We start from the raw sequence: 21,736 nt of genomic DNA on the forward strand, positions 1-21,736 counted from the left end.
ATCTTCAGCATCATGAGTGAACACTTTAACCACTAGGTTCCCTCACTGCCCCAATGTTTTTAAGAAAGTCTTTCTTGGGGTACTGCTGTTGAAAATGTTGCTTTTTCTTCAAATGTTGATATTTTTCAATGAGTTACTGTCATATATGCTAGGTGATACCCAGATCTTTCTGCTTGACAACAGTTACCTGATTAGCCATCTCTATTTCATCAAAGTCCTCGGGGAAGAAGACAACATTTCCCCTCACATTGCCCAGGATTTTCACCCTCTCCATGCCTGTAGGGAGAGGTTTGTAGCACATCTCAAAGAAGATGATACCCAAGCTGTAGATGTCTACTTTCTGAAGAACAAAAACATTTTCACTTTCTATTAAAAGGGAAAATTGAAACTCAATGAAAGCATTTTTTGTGGTTGAATATTTACTTACTTTTTATTAAAATCAATAAAGTCGAAACTGTCTAATTCAGCATTCACTGGGACTAAGGAAATCATCTGTTTTAGACAATGTGATTGTAAAGCTAATGATAAAGGTATCAGCCACGGAAGGGATTTACATTTTATGCCGGTGTTGACAACTTGCTGGATTAGACAGATGCCAGTTTTGACAGCTTCCACTGTATTATACAAATATGATTTTATCACTGACATAGAGAGCTGTCTCTAGCAGCACTGACCTGATCGTAGTGCAGCTTGTTGCCTCCTGTCATAACTTCAGGACTGACATACAGTGCCGTCCCCACCTGACCCGTCATATTACCATCACCTAGACTCCCAGACCGTGACGTGCTCAGGACATTGCTGTCAGAGTATGTGGTCTGAGGGAAACTAGCATCCAACAAGCCACTCTGAAAAACAAGTTGAAGATATCAAACAGGCAGTTGATATTCATCTACACCAAATGTTGCATCTATTGCAATAAAGTTAGCCACCAATCCATAATTGATCTTTACCATACCACTTTCCAAATACATGTACCACTCAAAGAAGTCACTCGGAAATATATAGAGGATATTTATTTTATCATTGTGTTACCTGTATAGTCAACATTACTATTAAACAGCAAAGCCATGAGATTCTACGTATCATCCAAAATCAGTCTTTCAACATTTTTAGTGTTTATCACCTGAAGTTACCAGTCTGGAACATTAAAAGTACAGCTAACCAGCTTCAGTAACATGGTAGTTAATGATGTCATTTGACTGTGATGTCACAATGATCAGAAATAAGTAATTTGATGCAATTTCACTGTAGCAATCCCCCACTTGCAATATATCCTGTGGAAGTTTCGGATGATTTCTGATACAGGAGGTACAGATTATTTTCTCTGGAAAATCTATTATGTAAAGTGGACTGTTTTGTGTTGAGGGGATAAATGCTAGGACTATTTCTAGAACTTTACATAAAATGTGGGGACATTACATATTAAGCAGGAACTTTTGTGGGAATACTATGACAGTTTTATGCTTCAGCTTCAGGTACCTTGCCAATGATGTCAGTGGTTGCCAAACCAAAATCACCAATCTTTACATGATCGTTGGAGTCCAAGAAGATGTTAACTGGTTTCAGGTCTCGATGTATCATACCCTGAAACATGAAGTGATGATGGTGAATGCTGTCTGTTGAGCCATAATGAGATAAACAAGTCAAGGTCAACTTGCACAAAGCCATCATAGAGTCACACCTGCAGTGTCGGAACAATCACAACAAGAGCATTTCATCTCTTTCTCTAATTCCCTTATGTACTGTTTTCACAGGCATTGTTACAGATACAGTCATCTCTCGCAATAGCGCGCTTCGCAATACCACGGATTCGGTTAAACCGCGGGCTAAACTGTGGCTCCCATAAAAAAAGTTGAACTGCGATCAGACCCCTTCACGAAATCTAAAATAACTCATCAACAAATTCGCTGTTGCGCTCATATAAATTATGTAAACTAGTGAAATTCAGTGAAGGTGGCAACTGACAGCGTTTACCGTATATATTCATTGTTTCAGATGCTTAAAACATGCAGGGTTTCTCAATAATAATCATAACAACATCATAGTAGTAACTTATGACAGACAAGACATGCTGAGTTAACGACAAGTACTTACAATGTTTGCTTTGATGCAACACACCCCGCTCTAGCGTGGTAAAACACAGTCATCTCAGAACGTATGGTGTCAGAAACCACATTTATTTGATTAAATTCAATCCCAATTTTATTTATTAAAATTGTTGACAGAAACAACAGAAACACTGTGAGGGAATGGCATTACCTCATTCCATACGCGTACAACTTCCGCTTACCACATTTGCAAGGGTCCCTTTTTTGCGCCTAACGCGATAGCAGCACCAATTTCACATTATTCTTAGCAATCACAAACAGAAGTCTTGTAATCCATGGACTCAGAGACCCGCGTTATTTACTCACTGAAAGCATTTTCAACAATTAAATGGCCAACATTTTGTTTCTTTACAATCAGAGCTGCAAGTACCGCTGGAAGTCGGCAGTGACATGTCAAACTGTCTCCTACGTAAAAGGTATCCAGACTGGTAACGGCCTGTGTTCATTGTCACGTTAAATATAGTTGCAGAAATTATGCATTAAATACTAGGCAAATAGCAATGTAAAATAATCTGTTACAATAACTGCTTAATATGTAAAATATTCTGATAATGGAATAGAATTTCTTTGACGTGATATTATCAGATCGTTTTTACCTGAATCACCGGCACACTGGACGAAAACACCTGTGCACAGCTGATCGCCATTTCTGGCTTTGTTGAATAACAGCAAAGACGTATATTCACGTGAATATACGTCTTTGATAACAGGTAGCATAACAGGAACAACAATTAAATTATCATGTATAGTGATTTTGGATTGCAAGTTTCTCGTACATATATATGTTTTCATTTTCAAAATTTGTTTATTTTCACTTTCAACGATACGAAATATTTTTGATTGGGCACAATTCACGAAATAGCAGTTTTGTTATGTCCTTGGAAAATACGATTTTACTTGGCCTTTATACCACATTATGTAATAGGTACTATAACGCAGGTGTCTAATAACGCAGGTGGGTCATCGGTGGACCCTGAGATCCGCGTTATGGCGAGGATGACTGTATATGATCTGTACACTTTCAGACAATCCAGAGTGAGTGAGTGAGTTAGTTTTATGCCACACTCAGCAATAGAACTGGGGTTCAGAAACTCAACACATCGCGTAGGTTTTGCTGGTTCATTCTCTGCATTAGAAATATAAACTCTGCTTACAGTTAGCAAACATTTCAGTGTTTTATGAACGACGCTTCCCTTTCAACATCACACCCCCTCACCACCCTCAAATTTTTATTGCAAATTTACATTGATCTCAGAAATGGTCAAAGTGAAACGAAAAACACTGTAATCAACAGCATGAGCATCAATCTGCGCAATTGGGAACCAATTATATTTGTCAACCAAGTCAGCGAGCCTGACCATCTGATCCCTTTAGTCGCCTATTTTGACAAGCATACCCTGAACTGTTCTACTTACTAGTCACACACACATGGCATGCACAAACACTGAGCATGTACTTTCAACAGATTACCTGACCATACCAACCTGTTCATGAATGTGAATAAGTCCTTCAACAATCTCCCTGAAGAGTCTCCAGACTCTGGTAACATCTTGGTACAGTCCGGCATCTATACAGTTCCTGAGGGTGCTCTTCTCACAGTACTCCATCTGGAATACAATGAGTGTGTGAGTGAGTTTTCAGGATTTTGTTGCTTTTAGTGATATTTCAGCAGTATCACGACAAACTTCAGAAATGGGCATCACTAGTAAAAGCCATCTGGGAATCAAATCTGAGTTTTTGGCAAGACAAGTAAACACTTTTACCCCTTGACTACCACTGCCCTGGACAGAATGTCACAACACCATTCCCTTTTCGTCAAATATGACACAATCCCATGATAGAATGGAGAATGCTCCTGATTCAATAATGTCATCTTTAATTGCTACTCGCGGATGGAAGTACAGGAATTTCATATTCTTCATATGACCCACACTTTAGAGGAAGAGACTGTTTTACATTTCAGTCAAATAGATTTCAACCATATATTTGAATAATATTTAAAGTAGTTAGTGGGCTGACTGATATTGATATACATTTACAAAGTCAGTAACACAATCACAGACACAACAAAACAACAAATAACTTCACAAGTGATATATAAAACTAATTATGTTCCTTATACAGAGTACTGACTTGTTCAAGGAGTACACAATAAATTCATACCTGTATATAGAGGTACTGCAGTTTGGGCACGGTCTCTATCAAGGACTCCTGTGTGTTGGTACTAGCTGTGTCCTGTTTCTGGACCTCCTTCACATTCTGGAAGGACAAAAGTGATTAATTGGTACATTAAGCACACAAACCTAATCTCACCTATCGGCTGAGTATAACCATACAGCAGTCATGATCAGTCATGATATTATTTAAAATTAATAACTGTTTAGGACGGTTTGTTTTATATTCAAAATCATCTTCATGCAAAAATAGATATACCTACTGCTTGACAAGTATGAGATGAGCCACGACCTGACAAATGACCCTAATTTGCATATATGGAAATGCCCTCCAGAACATTCCATTTGAAACAAGAGAGAAACAGGCTGTTGTCTAAAAATTGAAAAGTTCAATTTCCTCGTACGAATCATGTCATGATGGTGTCTTGCTGAATTAAACCGCTCTATGAGACATGTGTTAAACAGTAGTGGTATTGATTTCATGCTGCAGACAGAATGTATTGCATGTGCTTAATCACCAATCTACCTGTAGCAACCAAGTGTATTCATCCAGATTACTTGCCCCGCCTGCTTGTCACAAATGCGTTCACTGCGCTGGCTCATCTAATACTTGTAAAGCAGTATATCTCTGTACTCTTCCACATGTATGACAAAACCATTGGCTTGCGAGCCACTAGAGTCACATGTGATATTACTTCCATAATGAACACTCACCAATTCCGATTCTGTGACAGCTTGTTCACTAGCACCATCTGTCTCAAACACGATACTGTCCGAGTTATCCAACACTGGCCTGAAACATCATGATGCCTGTAATATTCCTAATGAAGAGCATACAAGGCAATCAAAATGGGGTGCAATGTATTTTGTCTGCCTTGAAAACTTCAGATCTATCATAGCATGTGAGCTTAATGTGTTATAAGAGATCCAACTGATGCTGTACATACTGCCTACTTCGTCTCTTGGCATACTTAAGGGCAACAACTCTGCCCAATGTGGTAGCTATAAAGTTAAAACTATTTCTACTATTACGTCTGCAGATCACTATCAGAAATACAAAAGTCTTCTCTCAAGTAAGTACAGATTTAGAGTTATTTCTGCACAGTTGGGATGAACAACAAGATGAAGGAAGCCAGAACTTACAGGAAAGACTTCCCAAAAACATCTTGTTCATCTTCATCATCATCATCAGAATCAGAGGCAAGACACTTTTGACATGCTGTGTCAAACGCTAAACTGACGCTCCATTCCATCGACCCATCAATGGCATTAGGTGCCTCTCGCTCTATGTCATCTGTTATGCCAAAACTGTTTTGTTCATGGTTGGATGAAGAACTTGTTTTCTTCTGACTTGATTCAGTTGTCTTTGATGTGTAGCTAGAACTTGTGTCACTTTGAGCTGGCTCCTCACTTACTTCTATCCAGGAGTTGTAATACCTGCAAACATACCCTTGCAGAAGGACTGTTTGTTGTTTAATGCTACACTCAGCAATATTCCATCTATATAGTGGCAGTTAATAATCAAATTTGAACCAGACAATCCAGTGATCCAGTGATCAACAGCATAAGCTTTGATCTATGCAACTGGGACATGATTCCAGCTATACCGTGGCAGTATGTTAATAATCAAGTCTGGACCAGGTAATCCAGTGTTCGACAGCATGGATATCAATCTATTCACTTGGGATATGACTCCAGCTATATATAGTGGCAGTCTGTAAATAACCGAGTCTGGACTAGATAATCCAGTGATCAACAGCATGAGATTGACAATCAATCTATGCAACTGGGATATATAATGACATGGGTTCACAACTGACCATGGATGGCATGTGCAACTTCATGCACTGAATAAAAAAATCTTTACAGTTGGCACCAAAACCCATGTTTACACATTACCAGCCCCACATCCTAATTTATCCATGAAGAAGTGAGGTGTGCGGAGGTTACATGGAGTTTAACTTGTACTTAAGGCGGGTAGTAAGATATTTAGGTATTGATATGAAATAAAGCAGGAAAATCAATATTCAAGGCAGTATGTAGGATTTGACACATTAATTAACTTCTAATTCAAACAAAATATTAATTCATCAATGAAGAAATCCTTCTTATAAAAACAAGAAAAATGAATCTTTAGATAATAAATACACACAAGATTAATATTAAAACATAAAAAATGAAATATGTTAACAGAGGATGTCAACGCTATCTTCAATTTAAAACAGCCAAACCCTTGATAAGGGGAGATAACTCTTACCCAGGTTTACCTTGGGATAAGTGCTTGTGTGGCCAAAATATCATGAAGCGTGATTAGCAGAAACATAAAGGGAAATAACTGTGTAACACAAATGCTAACAGATACACGCGCCTACTGTTATATGCACAAACCACGGTATTCAACCTCTTAAAGAATATTTCACTCATATGACGATGTGCATGGGTGTGGATGCTTGTACTAGCTCTGATTCTAGCTGATTTTATAGTGCTATCTCACTGACATAGCATCCTGCATATAAACAAGTTTATCTAGCCACATGTAAAAATGTCGAGTTTTGATTGGTTCACGGGACTCTGATAAAATACCATGTACACCCGTCATGATCCACGAGCAGGGAGTACAAAAGTCATATTATCCCGCCATGCCTTGGTGCCCTGCAAAGTTAGAAAATTGTGCATCACCAAACTTTTAGTAACGTGTGCTGAACTGATGTCAATCAATCAGCTGTTGTTGATGCGTATTGTTTTCTTTTGATTTAGAAAAAAACATTCAGCAAGATAAATGCGTTATCACACTGTGTTGAGGGAAATATTGAGGCTTGGGAATACAACCTTACTTAGAGATAATAACACCCTGTATTTCCCTTGACACAATGTGATAACCTATAATACTCCACTCAGACACATTATATTGACTCCAAGCTGACCAGTCCTTGCTTTGCCCGTTAATGCTGAGTGCCAGATAGGGACCAACAAGTTCCATATTTTAACGTCTTTTGATATGACATGGCTGGGGATCCAACCCAGACCTTCTGCTGTCTGAATTTTGTTGATAGTAACCCACTTCAGGGTTTCTTGTTGCCCTTCTTAAGGTGAAGTAGTCATCAACTGATGAAGGCATAAAAATAATGACCCCAAAGAAGTATTATCTTCAAGAAGTTCCATGTTTTACACACACATATTTCATACAAACTTACAAACTCCAATCAAATACCTAGTGTATCCATTTCATAATCATCAAATAGTACAGACAAGAATGACTAATCTCTCCAAACACTTTACCTGACAACATTTTCATGGTTGAGTCTTGACAACAGCTTCACTTCCCGTGTGATCTTCTTGTTGAACTGTTTACTCTTGGGATTGAGAGGTATTCGTTTAATGGCGTACATGCGTCCATCCAGCTTGTTCTTCACTTTGATCACATCCCCAAAGCCTCCCTTGCCAAGTGATTTGAGTATTTCAAACTCCCCGGTGAGGCGTGACTGTCCTGTGGCCTCAAGGGCTGTCACGTGCACATAGGGGAGACAACCATTGTCGTCCTCATCCTCATTCTTGTTCTGCTCTTTGGTATCTGCGTAAGGAATAATATCGGTATCTTCACAACAAAGTTTCGCAAGCAGGTTGTAGACACATTCAGCATTATTCAACAGGGAACAACTGAACAGATGTAAGTCAACGATTGTTTTTAATACGTTAATAATCAACTCTGGGATCCCACTGGTTTACTGTATGGGTGGTGATGAAGATGATAATGTATTACTACTGACCCAGTCTTGTTCAGAAAGCATAGAAATTAGGCGTAATGTTTCACAGCAGTGGAAGTATTTAAGTTACATCAAGGCATGTCCGCTCAATTCAGGAGATGAGACCTAAATTAAGTGTAAAGTACATAGAGATATTCATTTTGACTCAAAACCTTGGTATAGTTCCAACAAAGGGACATACCCCTTCACAGTCATCATGTCTTCTTAACACTTGTTAATATAGTTAACACTTAACATAGTTTTTAAACTGTATGCTTATATTGTACAGTGACAGAGCCCTGAACACAAAGAATTTACAACTAGTTCTAACACTGACTTGAGTATGCTGATGTTGAAGGAAATGTAAGAATGTGAGGAAGTATTCCTACTCCTCTATATACGAGGAAACACAAGCCATTGCTCCACCTTTCTGCAAACGTTCCTGGTCTGCTGGTCTGACATGAATGGTCCCCGGTAATGGTTCTTTGAGGAAGTTATGGTCCAGGAGTTGACTAGCTGACCAGCGATGACGTTCATCCTGCATGAGGCATCTGAAGATAGTAACAAACACACAAGTATGTGTACATCATTTGGGTGACTATTGTGATGACCACTAATGTAGACAAAAATCTATGTTTTTTTCCCCATGCCACAAACTTTTTGTGTAGGCCTCAGTTGATGTTACAATGTTATGGTTATTACCAAAACCACTGAACCATATTATTTTAGCCCTGTTTTCATAATATCTTTCAGATGAGAGACAGGAGAAGGTCTCCAAAGTAATATGTCCAGAATGTTATTTTGATTCTCCCAGAATGAGGTGTCCATCCCAATGAGAAGAATACATGCATAGCATAAAGTGACAACAAACTTAGTGAGAAAGTCATGCAGCTGAGCAGGAAGGGTTGTTGGAATGACTGGCTGTATATCCTGGACACGCTGTCCTTCAGCTAGGGACAGCACCATCAGGCCCTGTAGGCAGAAAGATCATGACAACTTGTAGAAAACTAGGAGAGGAACATATTGTACTTGAAGCTCTGGGGTTACTTTAATCAAAGATTTAGACAAACCTGTAGAGGTTTCCAATTCTTTGAAGAGAATCGTCCTTGGGGTACATATATGCATTTTCTGCTACTGGAAAATGTCACGTGACAGTTGTATCAATGTTTTAATGAAATATTGTACAATGAACAAAAAGTCTTTTTTGTTCATTATACGGCCCCTCACCACGTGGAGTCACCCCTCTGCCGAGCATGCGCAGACAATCAGGTAAGCATCCAAGCCTGTATCATCATTCCTTCTGCTGATATACAAATCAGGGAACAGAACTGCGGGGAGGTGGGTGGCCCTACCCCACAATGATTCTCTTCAAAGAATTGGCAACCTCTACAGGTTTGTCTAATTCTTTTTCATAGAGATCGTCCTTGGGGTACATATATGCATAACTCAGACTCCCAAAGACCGGCAGCTAGGGAGGAGGGAATTCTGGTCCAGTATGGAATTATTAGCGATCGTGATTATGAAAATAAACACATGCAACAAAGACTCACCTGCGTCAAACTCCCGATGAGTTTCCGCGAGAGGCATTACGGGAGAGAACCGACAGGGAGCAACCGCACCAAGTCCGACTCAGAGCTAAGCATGATAAGAGAGCACTGTAAAAAGTGTCAAAGTCGTCCCACCCACACAGTGAATCGTATAGAGAGCACCAAAAGGGGAAAAACCCAATTATGACTGACAACAAATCTGGTCAGATCGCAGTCACAGGTGGACATGTCAACAGTGGAGATAGGCACTAATACACAGTAGGTCAGCAGCATCGACTGTCAAGTAACCAAGACTCACTTGGTCAGGGTGGCAGGACACTGTCCACTGGAGAGAACCGACCAGCTTGTGTATCAAGCTGATAGTGCTTGATGAACGTGCTAGGCCTGCTCCAAATAGCAGCAGTGCAAATCTCTTCAATGGGCAGTGCCAATGCAAATGCGGCTACTGCCCTGACCGAGTGAGCCTTCAACCCCTCAGGGGCAGGCTTGCCCTTAGCCTGATAACAGAAACTAGCCAGTGACGGCTGGTAACGGCGGACAAGCTCTGGCAGATCGAAGCGCAACCGCGTACCAGCGAAGAGGGGATCCATCACATCCTGAACCAGCGAGGGGAGTATGCAGAGCTGCGTCTGTGAGGGTTGCCTAGGAGCAAACGCCTCACCCAGCAGGCGGAACTCAGACAAGTCTGGACGGCTAGTCGGGACTGCGGCCTGAGGAATTACCTGTGCTATTCTCTGATGCACTTCCCGCAAGGCTGAGGAAACACGAAAAGCACCCTCAGCCTCCTCAACCTCCCCGACATCAATCGCCTCAACATCCGAGCTCGAAGTCGAGGCCGAGTCACCCGGAAAGGAGGACCCATGCCCCGACCCGGTGGACGTGCGAGCGGGAGAGGGGAGAGAAGGGCCGAAGGCACCCTCGGCTCCAGCCACTGACGCGGAGCCTTCCGAACCCCGGTCCCGAGACGCTGGAGGAAACTGACAGAACCGAGTCCTCCGCTCTCATGGGGAGGGGTCACGCAGGGACCAGAACCCCAGGAATCCTCAACGGACCTTGCGCCAAGACCGAGAGAGGGACTGGGAGCGAACCCTCCCTCTCCGGGGTAGCCGAGGCGTCCGGACCCGAAGCCAAAGGCAACGGGTTGACAGCCACCTCCAGGCTAGCAGAGCGAGACAAGCTCGGCGATCCGCCCCCGGGACCCTCCGTCCCCCACCCAGAGTGCGTGAGGAATTCCTGCCGGAGACCTCCAACGGACTCATGAACGATTGACTTCACCGAGTCCATATGCTGTTGGAACAACTGTGTGATTAATGCCATATCAAACCCGGAGGAAGGGGAAGACGAAGAAACCTTAGTTTTACCTTTAGATTTCGGCTTATCATGCTTAGCCCGTTTAGGCTTGGACGGGGGAAGCTCCGACGGCTCCCCTCCCGCCTCTCGCAATTCCTTGAAGAAAAGGAAATCAGCCGCCCTCCGTTTACGTGCCCGGGCGCAGAAACCTACGCACAGTTCACAAGCGTCAGGGTCATGTCCCACCACTTCCAGGCAACGAAGGCACTTAGAATGCTTGTCTTGGGTCGGTATATTCGACCCGCAAGACGCACACGCCGTAAACGCCTGTAAGCCAAGAATGCAAGGCATAAGCTAACAGCGAACACAACAGCATACCTACATTAAATGTAATGTTCATGAAAAAAACATTGAAAAGTATGTGAACGCCCGCAACATGAACTAGTAGGTACAAGACACAAAAGTCCAAACTGCGGGGGTGCCGACTTCCCGCCATGGGAAAGCCGTGCGTAACCCACGGGAATGCCGCCGTAATACAACTCTTGTCACAGACAAACAAAGTAACTCTAATGTTTAAAACGTTCTGTTTTCTTTGTAACGAACGAATAAACCATACATACAGTAGAGGAAGACTCCTGAGACATCTTCACATATGTAAGGTAACTTTGAGAACTTTGTAGAATTTCCAGCTTACGTCCGTACACCACGGTGACAGCAGTAGGAATGATGATACGGGCTTGGATGCTTACCTGGTTGCCTGCGCATGCGCGGCAGAGGGGTGACTCCACGTGGTGAGGGGCCATATAATGAACAAAAAAAGACTTTTTGTTTATTGTACAATATTTTATTAAAACATTGATACAACTGTCACGTGACATTTTCCGATAGCAGAAAATGCATATATGTACCCCAAGGACGATCTCTATGAAAAAGAATTTAAGTTGCCTTGGCTTGTCTCATGTATTATGCTTGGTTTCATTGTTTGTCATCGTGTTTATCATTCACTGTCTTTGTTAGGCCTCACGATCCTATATGCATGTGGCTGCTTCCATTCACAACCTCATGCTTTAAGTATTTACACCTTAATGTTGCCATTGTGCAATAAAGAAACTGATACTTGTCATTTCTATTAATTACAACTTGTAGAATACCTCTCAAACAGTGCATTTTAATCAGACATGGAATAGAAATAGAAAATCTGGAAATGGCTAAAACTTTTGACAAACAACAGTGGGGAGGGTGTATCTGGACATGTAAAAACAGCCCCAGACATTCAGATCAACTCTGATGTACGAAATCTACCAAATCAACTAACAGGAGTGTCATCTCCTTAATCAATATGATAAGTCCATATATATTGTGCTAAATCCACAATGACAGCATGCTCATAGCAGTCAGTTCATTATTACCACAGGTAACCCAAGCAGCCTGTGAGGTGCTAGAAGGTTATAGTCACATGACTTATCCAACTGGGTACCCACTGTCTGCTGGATGAACAGAGACAATTTTGAACAAACTAACTCGACTACGTTGAGACCACATGTATGACATGCGCTTCTTAACACATGCTGCCATAATAAGTCAGCCTGATGTTAAAATAATAGTATGATGGACAATGTATTTACATTATTTGGAAGATTTGGTTTGGTTGTTGCTTACTGCTGCACTCAGCAATATTCCAGCTATATGGCGGCAGTCTGTAAATAATCAAGCTTGGACCAGACAATCCAGTGATCAACAGCATAAGCATTGTTCTACACAACTAAGAAAAGAAGTTATGTGTGAACCAAGTCAGTGAGTCTGAAAACCGCAGCCTGTTAGTCACCTCTTGCAACAAGCAAGAGTTACTGAGGACAGTTCTAATCTGGATCTTCACAGGTCGTATTTGGAAGAAAGAAGCATATTTCACTGCACAACATGTCCAGTCAAGGCTTACCAACTGAAAGATGTCTGCCTTTTTGCCTCCCTTGCCGATGACTGATGGACGTATATCCTGAAAGTGTACCCCTGGTCGAGCCTTCTCTACTGTCTCATAAAGGTCAGACAGTCTGTAATAGAAAGATGGTGAAATCACTAGTCACATGAGTTAGTATCAGCTTTTTGAGAAAGGGGGTGGACACTATTGTTAAAAGGAGGTGGGGGTGCACATTTTCACCTGAGTTCCAATGGTCATTAACAAAATTTCAGGACAAAAGGATGTGGATCCACCTATGAGTGGTAGACTTCACCTCTTACTGGAGAAGCCTAGAAGACTGGGCTTGCCCTGAAATTCTCATGAGGAAACGTAAAAATCAGGTTTCAAGAAACATGGTTAAACTTAACAAATATTATGAGAGATTTTTTCAACAGTCCATATCTTAGAGACATCGACCAATTTCACAATTTTGTAGCATATCAGGTGTCTGAAAATGCATTTATCACTCCCCATGCTTCCAAGATTATACCTTGAAATCAATATTGGGACTGTGAGAAGACATTTATTGTCCAGCAGAGAGTTCTTGTTTAACTGTTTCACCTTTTATTGATGCTGAAATCTGCCAGTCGGATCTTGCCTGAGAAATCTACAAACACACTGGAAGCCTGAAAGTGCAATCCAAAATACAAACTATTGGAGTCTGCAAAAGCATGCATCATATATTTTATATATAATATATATTTTGAGGTACTTGAGATTTTATAGAAGTTGGTAATCAAGTATAAGACAAAATGTTATGGATATGAACGTCTTCTTTATTGTTTGCACAACGTTTCTGAGCTATTCCTTGATCTTTCATCAGGTGGATACTAACTGACAGTTACGCAGAAAATATATACAAGTAATGTACATGAAGCCAGGGTGATGATTTTAAGCATGTTATATACAATAAACAGCAGATTATAAGATAAAAGAGAAAGAAATATACAAAAGCAGATGTGGTGTTGTGACAATGGATTATGTGGGTAAGTGAGCCATTGAGTCTGAGATGGACTATCAGCCACCCTCAGACTATAATGCTTGAAGTTTCTTTGAAAGAAGTCAAATAGGAACTTCCCCTTCTCCCTTGACATGTATCTATCTACTTCAGAGTATAACAAGACACTTTTATAAACCATTCATTAATGATTCAAATTCTAAAGTGAGTGAATTTAGTGTTAGATTGCTTTTAGGAAAATTCCAGCAATATTACAATAGGGAAACCAGAAATGGACCTCACACATTGTACTGTCAGAAATCAAAGCTGAGTCTTCAGAATGATCAGTGAAACTAGGCTCCCTACTACTTTATTGTAGAGTGATGAAAGGACACATATTGAAGATTCTATAGATTCCATTCAACATCAGTCATGAACACAGAACAGGTTCAGTAGGATCACCCGATCAGTTACCCTAAGGTCTTTATGTACAACTGCCTTGTTGTGGAGATACTCGACAGCCAATAGCAGCTCATCTGTGTAGGAGCGCAGCAGCTCCATGGGCACAGCCTGGTTTTTCTTCAGGTAGTTCTCCAGGCTGTAGCCTCCAGCCAACTCGTTGAGGATCTGGATTAAAGGCAGGCACTTGTGAAGAGCATGGTATGTGTAGCAATATACAAGTAAGCATGGAAAAAGTCTACTCTTTCCCACCAGTTTGTTTTAACGAGTGCAAGAACAAATATCACCTGGTACAAGTTGTGAAGAGTCAAAAACAATTAAAACAAGTATTGGCATTTGCGATATCAGTTGTGTGGTGTTACAATGGAAAAACAAACAAGGATTTTGCCATCAACAATGTCATTATTAAAAATATGAAAGATGGAATATTCTGAAAAGAATAAAGTTGACCACTGCATTGATAAGAAAGGAAATACAAATGGTTCATTAGTTGTACTCTGAGCATTGTCCTCACAATGATCTATCCTTCCTCACAGCCATGCAATGTGTTTCCCACCACTTTCTCAGACGATCCCAGTGATCTCTCTACCATCCCTACCCACAGTGATCCCCTCTCTACCACACTGATTCCCTTCAGTCCCCAAAGTGATCCCCTTCTCTGACATCCATCCTCAGAGAAATCTCGTCTCCTCCATCCCTCTCCACAATGATCTCCTTCTCTCCCACCCCTCCCCACAGTGATCTCCCTCTCCCTTCTCTCCCACCCCTCCCCACAGTGATCTCCTTCTCTCCCACCCCTCCCCACAGTGATCCCCTCTCTTCCCCGCTCCCCACCACCACCCAATTCCACAGTGATCTCCTGTCTCCCATCCTTCCCCACAGAGATCCCCTCTCTACCACGCTTATCCCCTTCAGTCCCCAAAGTGATCCCCTTCTCTGACATCCACCCTCAGAGAGATCTCCTCTTCTCCACCCCTCCCCACAGTGATCCCCTCTCTTCCCCGCTCCCCTAGTGATGTCCTCTCTCCCACAATAATCTCCTCTCTCCCCACCCTCCACCCACCCCCATACAAAAACCACCACCACCCACTTCCACAGTGATCTCCTGTCTCCCATCCCTCACCACTGAGATCTACTCTCTACCATCCCTGCCCTCCTCAGAAGACAGAGAGAGCTTCAAACTACATGTACATTAATCTGCCTCTCCCAGCACTCCCCACAGCAATAAACCCTCCCCTAGATAAGACAGGCATAGTAATTTTCTACATACATGTACAGTTATTTTCCCAGGATCATGCTGATAACGCATGGCCAGGTAGTTGACAAGATTGGGGTGATGCAGGCGGATGAGAGACATGAGTTCCTGTTCGATGCTGTGAATCTGCAATGACAACACGGCAGACCTGATTGCGGGTGTTACAACATACTGCAGTGTATCATGTCTTTCCACAAAAACTGTTTAAAAAGTTTCATATCAATCTTAACATAAAGCCCACTGTAATCCCACACCTGTGATATATGAAGACACCCATCTTGTAACCACATGAACCTCACATGTCTACACCTATAACAGTATGCGGGATTCTCCACATGGTCAATAGTAAAATGGCGATAGACTGGGTTTGAACACTGACAATGTGTTAACTGAGCATTTTCTTCTATACAACCCAGTTAATGTGTGGAGATTTACATACTTGTTTCATATAAGTAGTGGCATCCTTGTCTTCTTCAATATTAATATGACTTGTCTTGTTAGCAAAATGCCTCCACTTCAGCACCCATTCACATATCGATACCAAAGTTCCAGTACTGGTGTCCATTCCCGCATACAGCGTACTGCCATTTGGGTTGTGATCTGAGGTTAGAGACATTGTGTTCAAGACAACATATCAATTCATCTTTAAAAGAATACAAAATATGAATTAGTTGACAAAACACATCTGACCAGCACAAGAACCTCAGTAAGAACATGTCATGACAATGTCAAACACAAATAATGATTCTTCTTAGTACTATTAAATTATTAGCATAACATGTGCATATAAATCAGTGATAACCAAAAATCATAATAATGTAATTTTCTGAATAAAATTGATATTTTATACTTATCCTGACTCATGCTTAATTGCTTATCTCCTCTTCTCTGGCAATGGCAGTGGAATACCTGAAATCGCCCAACACGAGACTTTTGGAATTCAGCGTGCCTGAGAGCGGCGGCTGGGAGGGCTTTCATCATGAGTCAGGATAAGTATAAAATATCAATTTTAGTCAGGAAATTTGGTTTTTTTTCTTATCCTGACTCATGCTTAATTGATCATAGAAGCCAGCAGAAATGGCGGTGGGTCAGGCAATGCTGGATTCTGCTGACTGTCAAAATTACGTCCAATATTTCTCTCCCTAATGAGAACTTGTAATGGCAATAATTTGGTCCTGTTCTTCCAATATGCATTTGTAATTTCCATTGGGATAACATCCAGTCGAACTTGTCTTCTGAAGAAGGCTTCGTTGACAGGTACGTGATGATATCTAGATTAACTAGCATCCTGCTTGTATTTAATGCAACTAAATGTCAAGATATTATAATCAAGACCGAAATAATTCAAAACTTATTGATGAATTCAGCAGTTAATGACAAATGGTTACCCAAGGCTAAATCAACCGATCTAGACATGACTAATGAAAATTGAAGGTGCTTGTCCCTCGCACGTCTATGAACAGAATAAACACATGAAGTAAATTCTGAATCAGATGAATTTCTGCAAAATTCACAGTGAACAGTGACAGTGACACCCGTAATCTACACTGCAAGCACGATTTCATCAACTGAGACTAAGTTTCAGTTGATGAAATTACATGCTACATAAAGACAAAATTAACACAAATTTAACAAATTATGATGCATATACATAAGCCAAATATCGCATATGATATAAATTTAGTTAAAGGACTGAAACTTATTGCCGTATTCAGGACCCCAGGTGCCTCCAGCCGACCTCGCCAGACGATGAGGAGAGAGTGACAAGCATGGCAGGTCATGTGACCATTTTGGCAAGAGGGAGGCTTCCAGTGGGTGAGTGTACCTTACATCTGCTTCTTTTAGGAGGGAACTTCATGGAATTTCAGGTATTCCACTACCTTCGCCAGGGAAGGGGAGATAAGCAATTAAGCATGAGTCAGTATAAAGAAAAATACATCCATACATCATCCAAAAATAGCAACAATCACATCTTCATAGTAAGATATTTGGTGTTCAACACAATACTCAATATCCTCTATATAAGGTCATTCAACATAAATCTGGAAAATATTTTACCAAGACACATTCCCCTCTGAACAGTTCTCTCCCCTTTTGTGTTGAAAGCTAACACCATTACACCACCAGGGGGTGTCTTATGTCGATTGTCTCCTTCTTCTGATGTCCTTTTTGGTGTGCTGGTTCTCCTGTTGATGAAATGTTTACACTTATTTTTTCAAAATTAAATAGGTTCATAAATTATTTATGTGTTTGTCTGTATGTTGGTTTGTCTGAACATGTCAAAGATGCCTCCTTCACCTTGCTAAACCATACAGCGGATTGTACTGGTCTGATGTACAGAAACATTGTTCACTAATTGTCACCACGACATGATTTAATGCTCATGAAAATTCGCTAAATTTTGAGAGAGTAACAGTTAATTTCTTCTTTTTTATTGTCTAACACAACATTTCTGGGCTATTTCATGCCCCTTCTTTATTACCTAAAGACAATAAAAAAGAAGTTGTCATCCACTTACTCGTCTTAACACAGTAAATAAATCTTTATATACCACAAAGTTGAACATGAGCTGCTTTTAGTTCTTTATACATACAGTAGTAAGATGAAAATGTCCTTAGTTTCCAAATACATATTCTTGTACTACTACATGATCTCATGGCGCAGTCCCTGCATCGTCTTTATGCATTTATGTCTACCTTTGTCTCCTAATGTTCCCATTTATCTGTTGTTGTCGTTCCCTTGACGAGACAGGGGATTCTGATGAGCGCCGCATATCCCTCCCTGTCACCTGAGGCAATGGCTGGATTGGGGAGAAGAAGCATGTTTCGGAGGATGGGGTGGATGGCTCAGACATGCTGTTGTTCTTGTTCTCCTGTCAGTGTTGCATGTGTAAAGTTCAATCTAACAGGCTTAACATACACTGCATCTGATGGCACTGAACATTGCAATGTGAAGATGGAATGTGCAAGGAGAAGTCAGTATCTTTAAACACAACACTAATCTGTGACTTGTTCACAGTGTATGTGCAGTGCAATCTGGAATTGAGAAATCATGGGGCTAGCTTAAAGGTATGTTATAACAATGTTGCAAAATGCTGGGACCAATTGTCATTCTACTGCTATAACTTTACACTGACTCATATTGTCAAAAAGAATATCACACATATATAAAAAAAAAATAACTAGAACCACACCTTTTCGGTTTCATCTCTCCTTTTCTTGACCTCAACCCTCAGCGCAGCTTGTTTTCGCATAACTTCATCTTCAATATTTTGTCGCTTGAATAAATGGAGTTAATAAATACACAGAAGTGTAACATGACATGTTTTATGAATAACAACATTATTCTTTGTAACAGATCCCTCATTATGCTGCTATATTTGTACAGACCTGTGAAGATACAAGGTAGAACAGGCCTTCAGCAACCCATGCTTGCCACAAAAGGCAACTATGCTTATCATAAGAGGCAACAAACATGACAGGGTGGTCAGGCTTGCTGACTTGGTTCACACGTCATTGGTTCTCAATTGTGCAGAACATGCTCATGCTGTTGATCACTGGATAGTCTGGTCCAGTTGATCACTGGATAGTCTGGTCCAGACTCGATTATTTACAGACTGCCGCCATATTGCTGGAATATTGTGGAGTGCGGCATAATACTGAACTCACTCACTCATTATATTTGTACGCTAGTCTCAACCTATGTGAACAGCCCTGCATAGATACATATCACCTGAATACTAGAGCTGGGATGATACACTATATCATGATACAATAGATATCGTGATATTTTACCTGTGATACAATATGTATCATAATACTTATGCCTTGAAAGAATGACACGGTAATAAGATTTAAAATGATATATTTCAAGGTATTTGTGTATAACAATAACACTATTGTAATAAACAAGCAAGTAATTCTATCATACTTGTGTATTTTTCTCTGGATAAGTATTGTAACATGTTAAGATAACACAGTTTTGAAGAATCAACAATATGATAGCTGTATCAAACTGAAATGTATCGTGATGTATCCAGCCCTACTGAATACTAGAGTTGTGACGATACACCCATGCCACGATACGATACGTATCACAATACTGGTAGTCCGATACATACGATACAATACGTATCACGATATTTTGTCCTTGTATACAGAAAACTAAAAGTACTGGAAATAATGTGCTGTTATGTTATCATTTCAGGGAAGGTATTCTTCTCCCAAGAAAAAGAAAACACATCATCATGAAAGACATTTTATTAAAAATGTTTAGCATGTGTCAGTAAAGTAGTGTTTTCCCAAAAAATGGAACAGCAGGGATCAACATTGTCACAAGTGGCTTTTTTGCACAGACAACAAAATAAATTTGTGAAAATTATCTCAGTCGGAGCATGTCCATGGCAATATTTTCCACGAAAATCTAAATAGAAGGGGAGACGGTGTATCGTAGACTGCTAAATGTGTGAGTATCGTGCTGAATCGATACACGACAATCGTATCGATGTATTGTATCGTGCAGATCTTGCATCGTGATAACTTGCGTATCGATTAATTGTCACAACTCTACTGAATACACCTCTTGGGTATTTACTAGATGGAGGGATAAAGCAGCAGTGTTGAAGAGTTGTTACCAAGAATATATGGTCACCGAGATTGTGATGTCTGCTCTAAGATAGGTAGTTGATCAGCTTCCAGAGTAAACTGTGGAACTGTCGTCAATGGAAAACTTTTAGTTGTTGTGTCCTGTTTTTTGGTGCTGCAAGCCCAGATTGTTAAAATCCATGCCAGCCATGAACCTACATACATATTTCCTAATGTGACACTTGTGGTGTGACCTTTAATGAAAAACCTCAGTAACATATGTCCACATACTGTGCAGTAAGTATTTATGGCATGACATTTCTGAAATGTTCGGCCCATCCTCTTCACATTAAAAGTTATGTTGACAAACCTGCAAAAGGCATTCCTATTAGCTGTGCAGAGTTCTGTCCCTTACTCTTAGACACATCTCAAGCATTTTATAATGTAAGTTGTTCACTGGTCATGTGGGGGACACGTTGTGATGTACCATTGATGTTTGTTTATGAACATAAACAAACATCAAGTCTACATCAACCCATGGGCCTCAAGTGACCAGTCAACAATATATTTATCTTACTGAACACCTCAATATTAATTTTGAACTGTTTGAAGCATGGGTATCGGACTGTTCACTTCAGCCAACATGTATTAATCAAATGACAGCATCTTGCTGTTCTTCCCACAGGTATTGTCACAGTAAAGTTGCTGCAGTGTAATTCCCTTTCTGAGTACTCACGGGGACTACATTTGAATGTTTAGTCAAAATTTCTTCAATGGAACAAGAGGCAAATCTTTTCTAAATTTTGCAGACGACACAAGAAGAAAAACAGATTTCTTTTTTTCATATCTCCCTTTCATTGATTTGCATTTGCAAAACATCGGTAATGCTCAACTTATTTTGCACTTCTTTATCTCGAATAACATTGAATCACGTATGAAGCACAGAAATTACTGATGTGGTAAGCAGGGTACACTGAAAAAAATAGACAAGCACTCAGCCAATCAGAAAACGGCATTTATGTGTTACATAAGATAATGATAATTGTAGGTGTGGATCCAGTATTCTCACTTAAATACTGTTTACATAATGATGTCATATTAACAATTTGCATGTATTGTGCATTTTGAAAAATATGCGGTCTTGTGAAAATACTGAGAATAGGATCCATGTTTAACATAAAGGGGAATCAACCATTCCATGTGAAACTTACCTCCTTTTCTTCTTTTCTCCTCTGCTGTTCCATCATTTTCAGCTGTTCTTGGGCGACTAATGCTTCTTGCCTGCGTTTGTTTTCCATCATTTCATCATAGAATGATTGTGTTGGGGGTTTGTTGTTTAGGTGAAGGAACAATTGGACATGCTGGGCTAGTTCGTGAATCATCACCTACATCATAAAAATAATATTAAACATAGAAAAATTATTTTAATGTTACAGGGTACTCTCCTAAAATCATCCCCACCCAAAAATCAGACCCATAAACATTATGCTGTGAAGTATCTACACCAAACTCAGAGTCATAAATACTCATACATTAGATATCATGATACATAATATTTCAATATGGACATCATTTTGATATTGATATTGTGCACGTTGAAAATATACTTGAACTAAGTTGGTTACTGTACATTGTTTTGATTTCTGAAAAAAAGATTTCTTTTGAAGATTACACTTATGTTCTAAC

The 21,736-nt window shown here is 40.3% G+C and overlaps 1 protein-coding gene across 1 annotated transcript in view; it reads right to left on the reverse strand.

The window, feature by feature from the left end:
- Positions 1-21,736, reverse strand: part of LOC137293840 (eIF-2-alpha kinase GCN2-like) — a 38,960-nt gene that overhangs the window by 13,922 nt on the left and 3,302 nt on the right. Inside the window, exons 4-22 of the mRNA XM_067824608.1 lie at positions 21,262-21,435; positions 18,661-18,744; positions 18,164-18,339; positions 17,526-17,653; positions 15,907-16,067; positions 15,483-15,593; positions 14,228-14,380; positions 13,378-13,442; positions 12,799-12,910; positions 8,897-8,997; positions 8,452-8,576; positions 7,562-7,853; positions 5,426-5,719; positions 4,997-5,075; positions 4,272-4,367; positions 3,593-3,715; positions 1,480-1,584; positions 675-845; positions 188-340 (exon numbers count right to left, since the gene is read on the reverse strand). Of these exons, the coding sequence (XP_067680709.1) occupies positions 188-340; positions 675-845; positions 1,480-1,584; positions 3,593-3,715; positions 4,272-4,367; positions 4,997-5,075; positions 5,426-5,719; positions 7,562-7,853; positions 8,452-8,576; positions 8,897-8,997; positions 12,799-12,910; positions 13,378-13,442; positions 14,228-14,380; positions 15,483-15,593; positions 15,907-16,067; positions 17,526-17,653; positions 18,164-18,339; positions 18,661-18,744; positions 21,262-21,435 (2,703 nt within the window). The remainder of the gene's footprint in view (positions 1-187; positions 341-674; positions 846-1,479; positions 1,585-3,592; positions 3,716-4,271; positions 4,368-4,996; positions 5,076-5,425; positions 5,720-7,561; positions 7,854-8,451; positions 8,577-8,896; positions 8,998-12,798; positions 12,911-13,377; positions 13,443-14,227; positions 14,381-15,482; positions 15,594-15,906; positions 16,068-17,525; positions 17,654-18,163; positions 18,340-18,660; positions 18,745-21,261; positions 21,436-21,736) is intronic.

This window comes from Haliotis asinina, chromosome 8, assembly GCF_037392515.1.
Source record: "Haliotis asinina isolate JCU_RB_2024 chromosome 8, JCU_Hal_asi_v2, whole genome shotgun sequence".
In the NCBI taxonomy this organism is placed as follows: Eukaryota; Metazoa; Mollusca; class Gastropoda; order Lepetellida; family Haliotidae; genus Haliotis; species Haliotis asinina.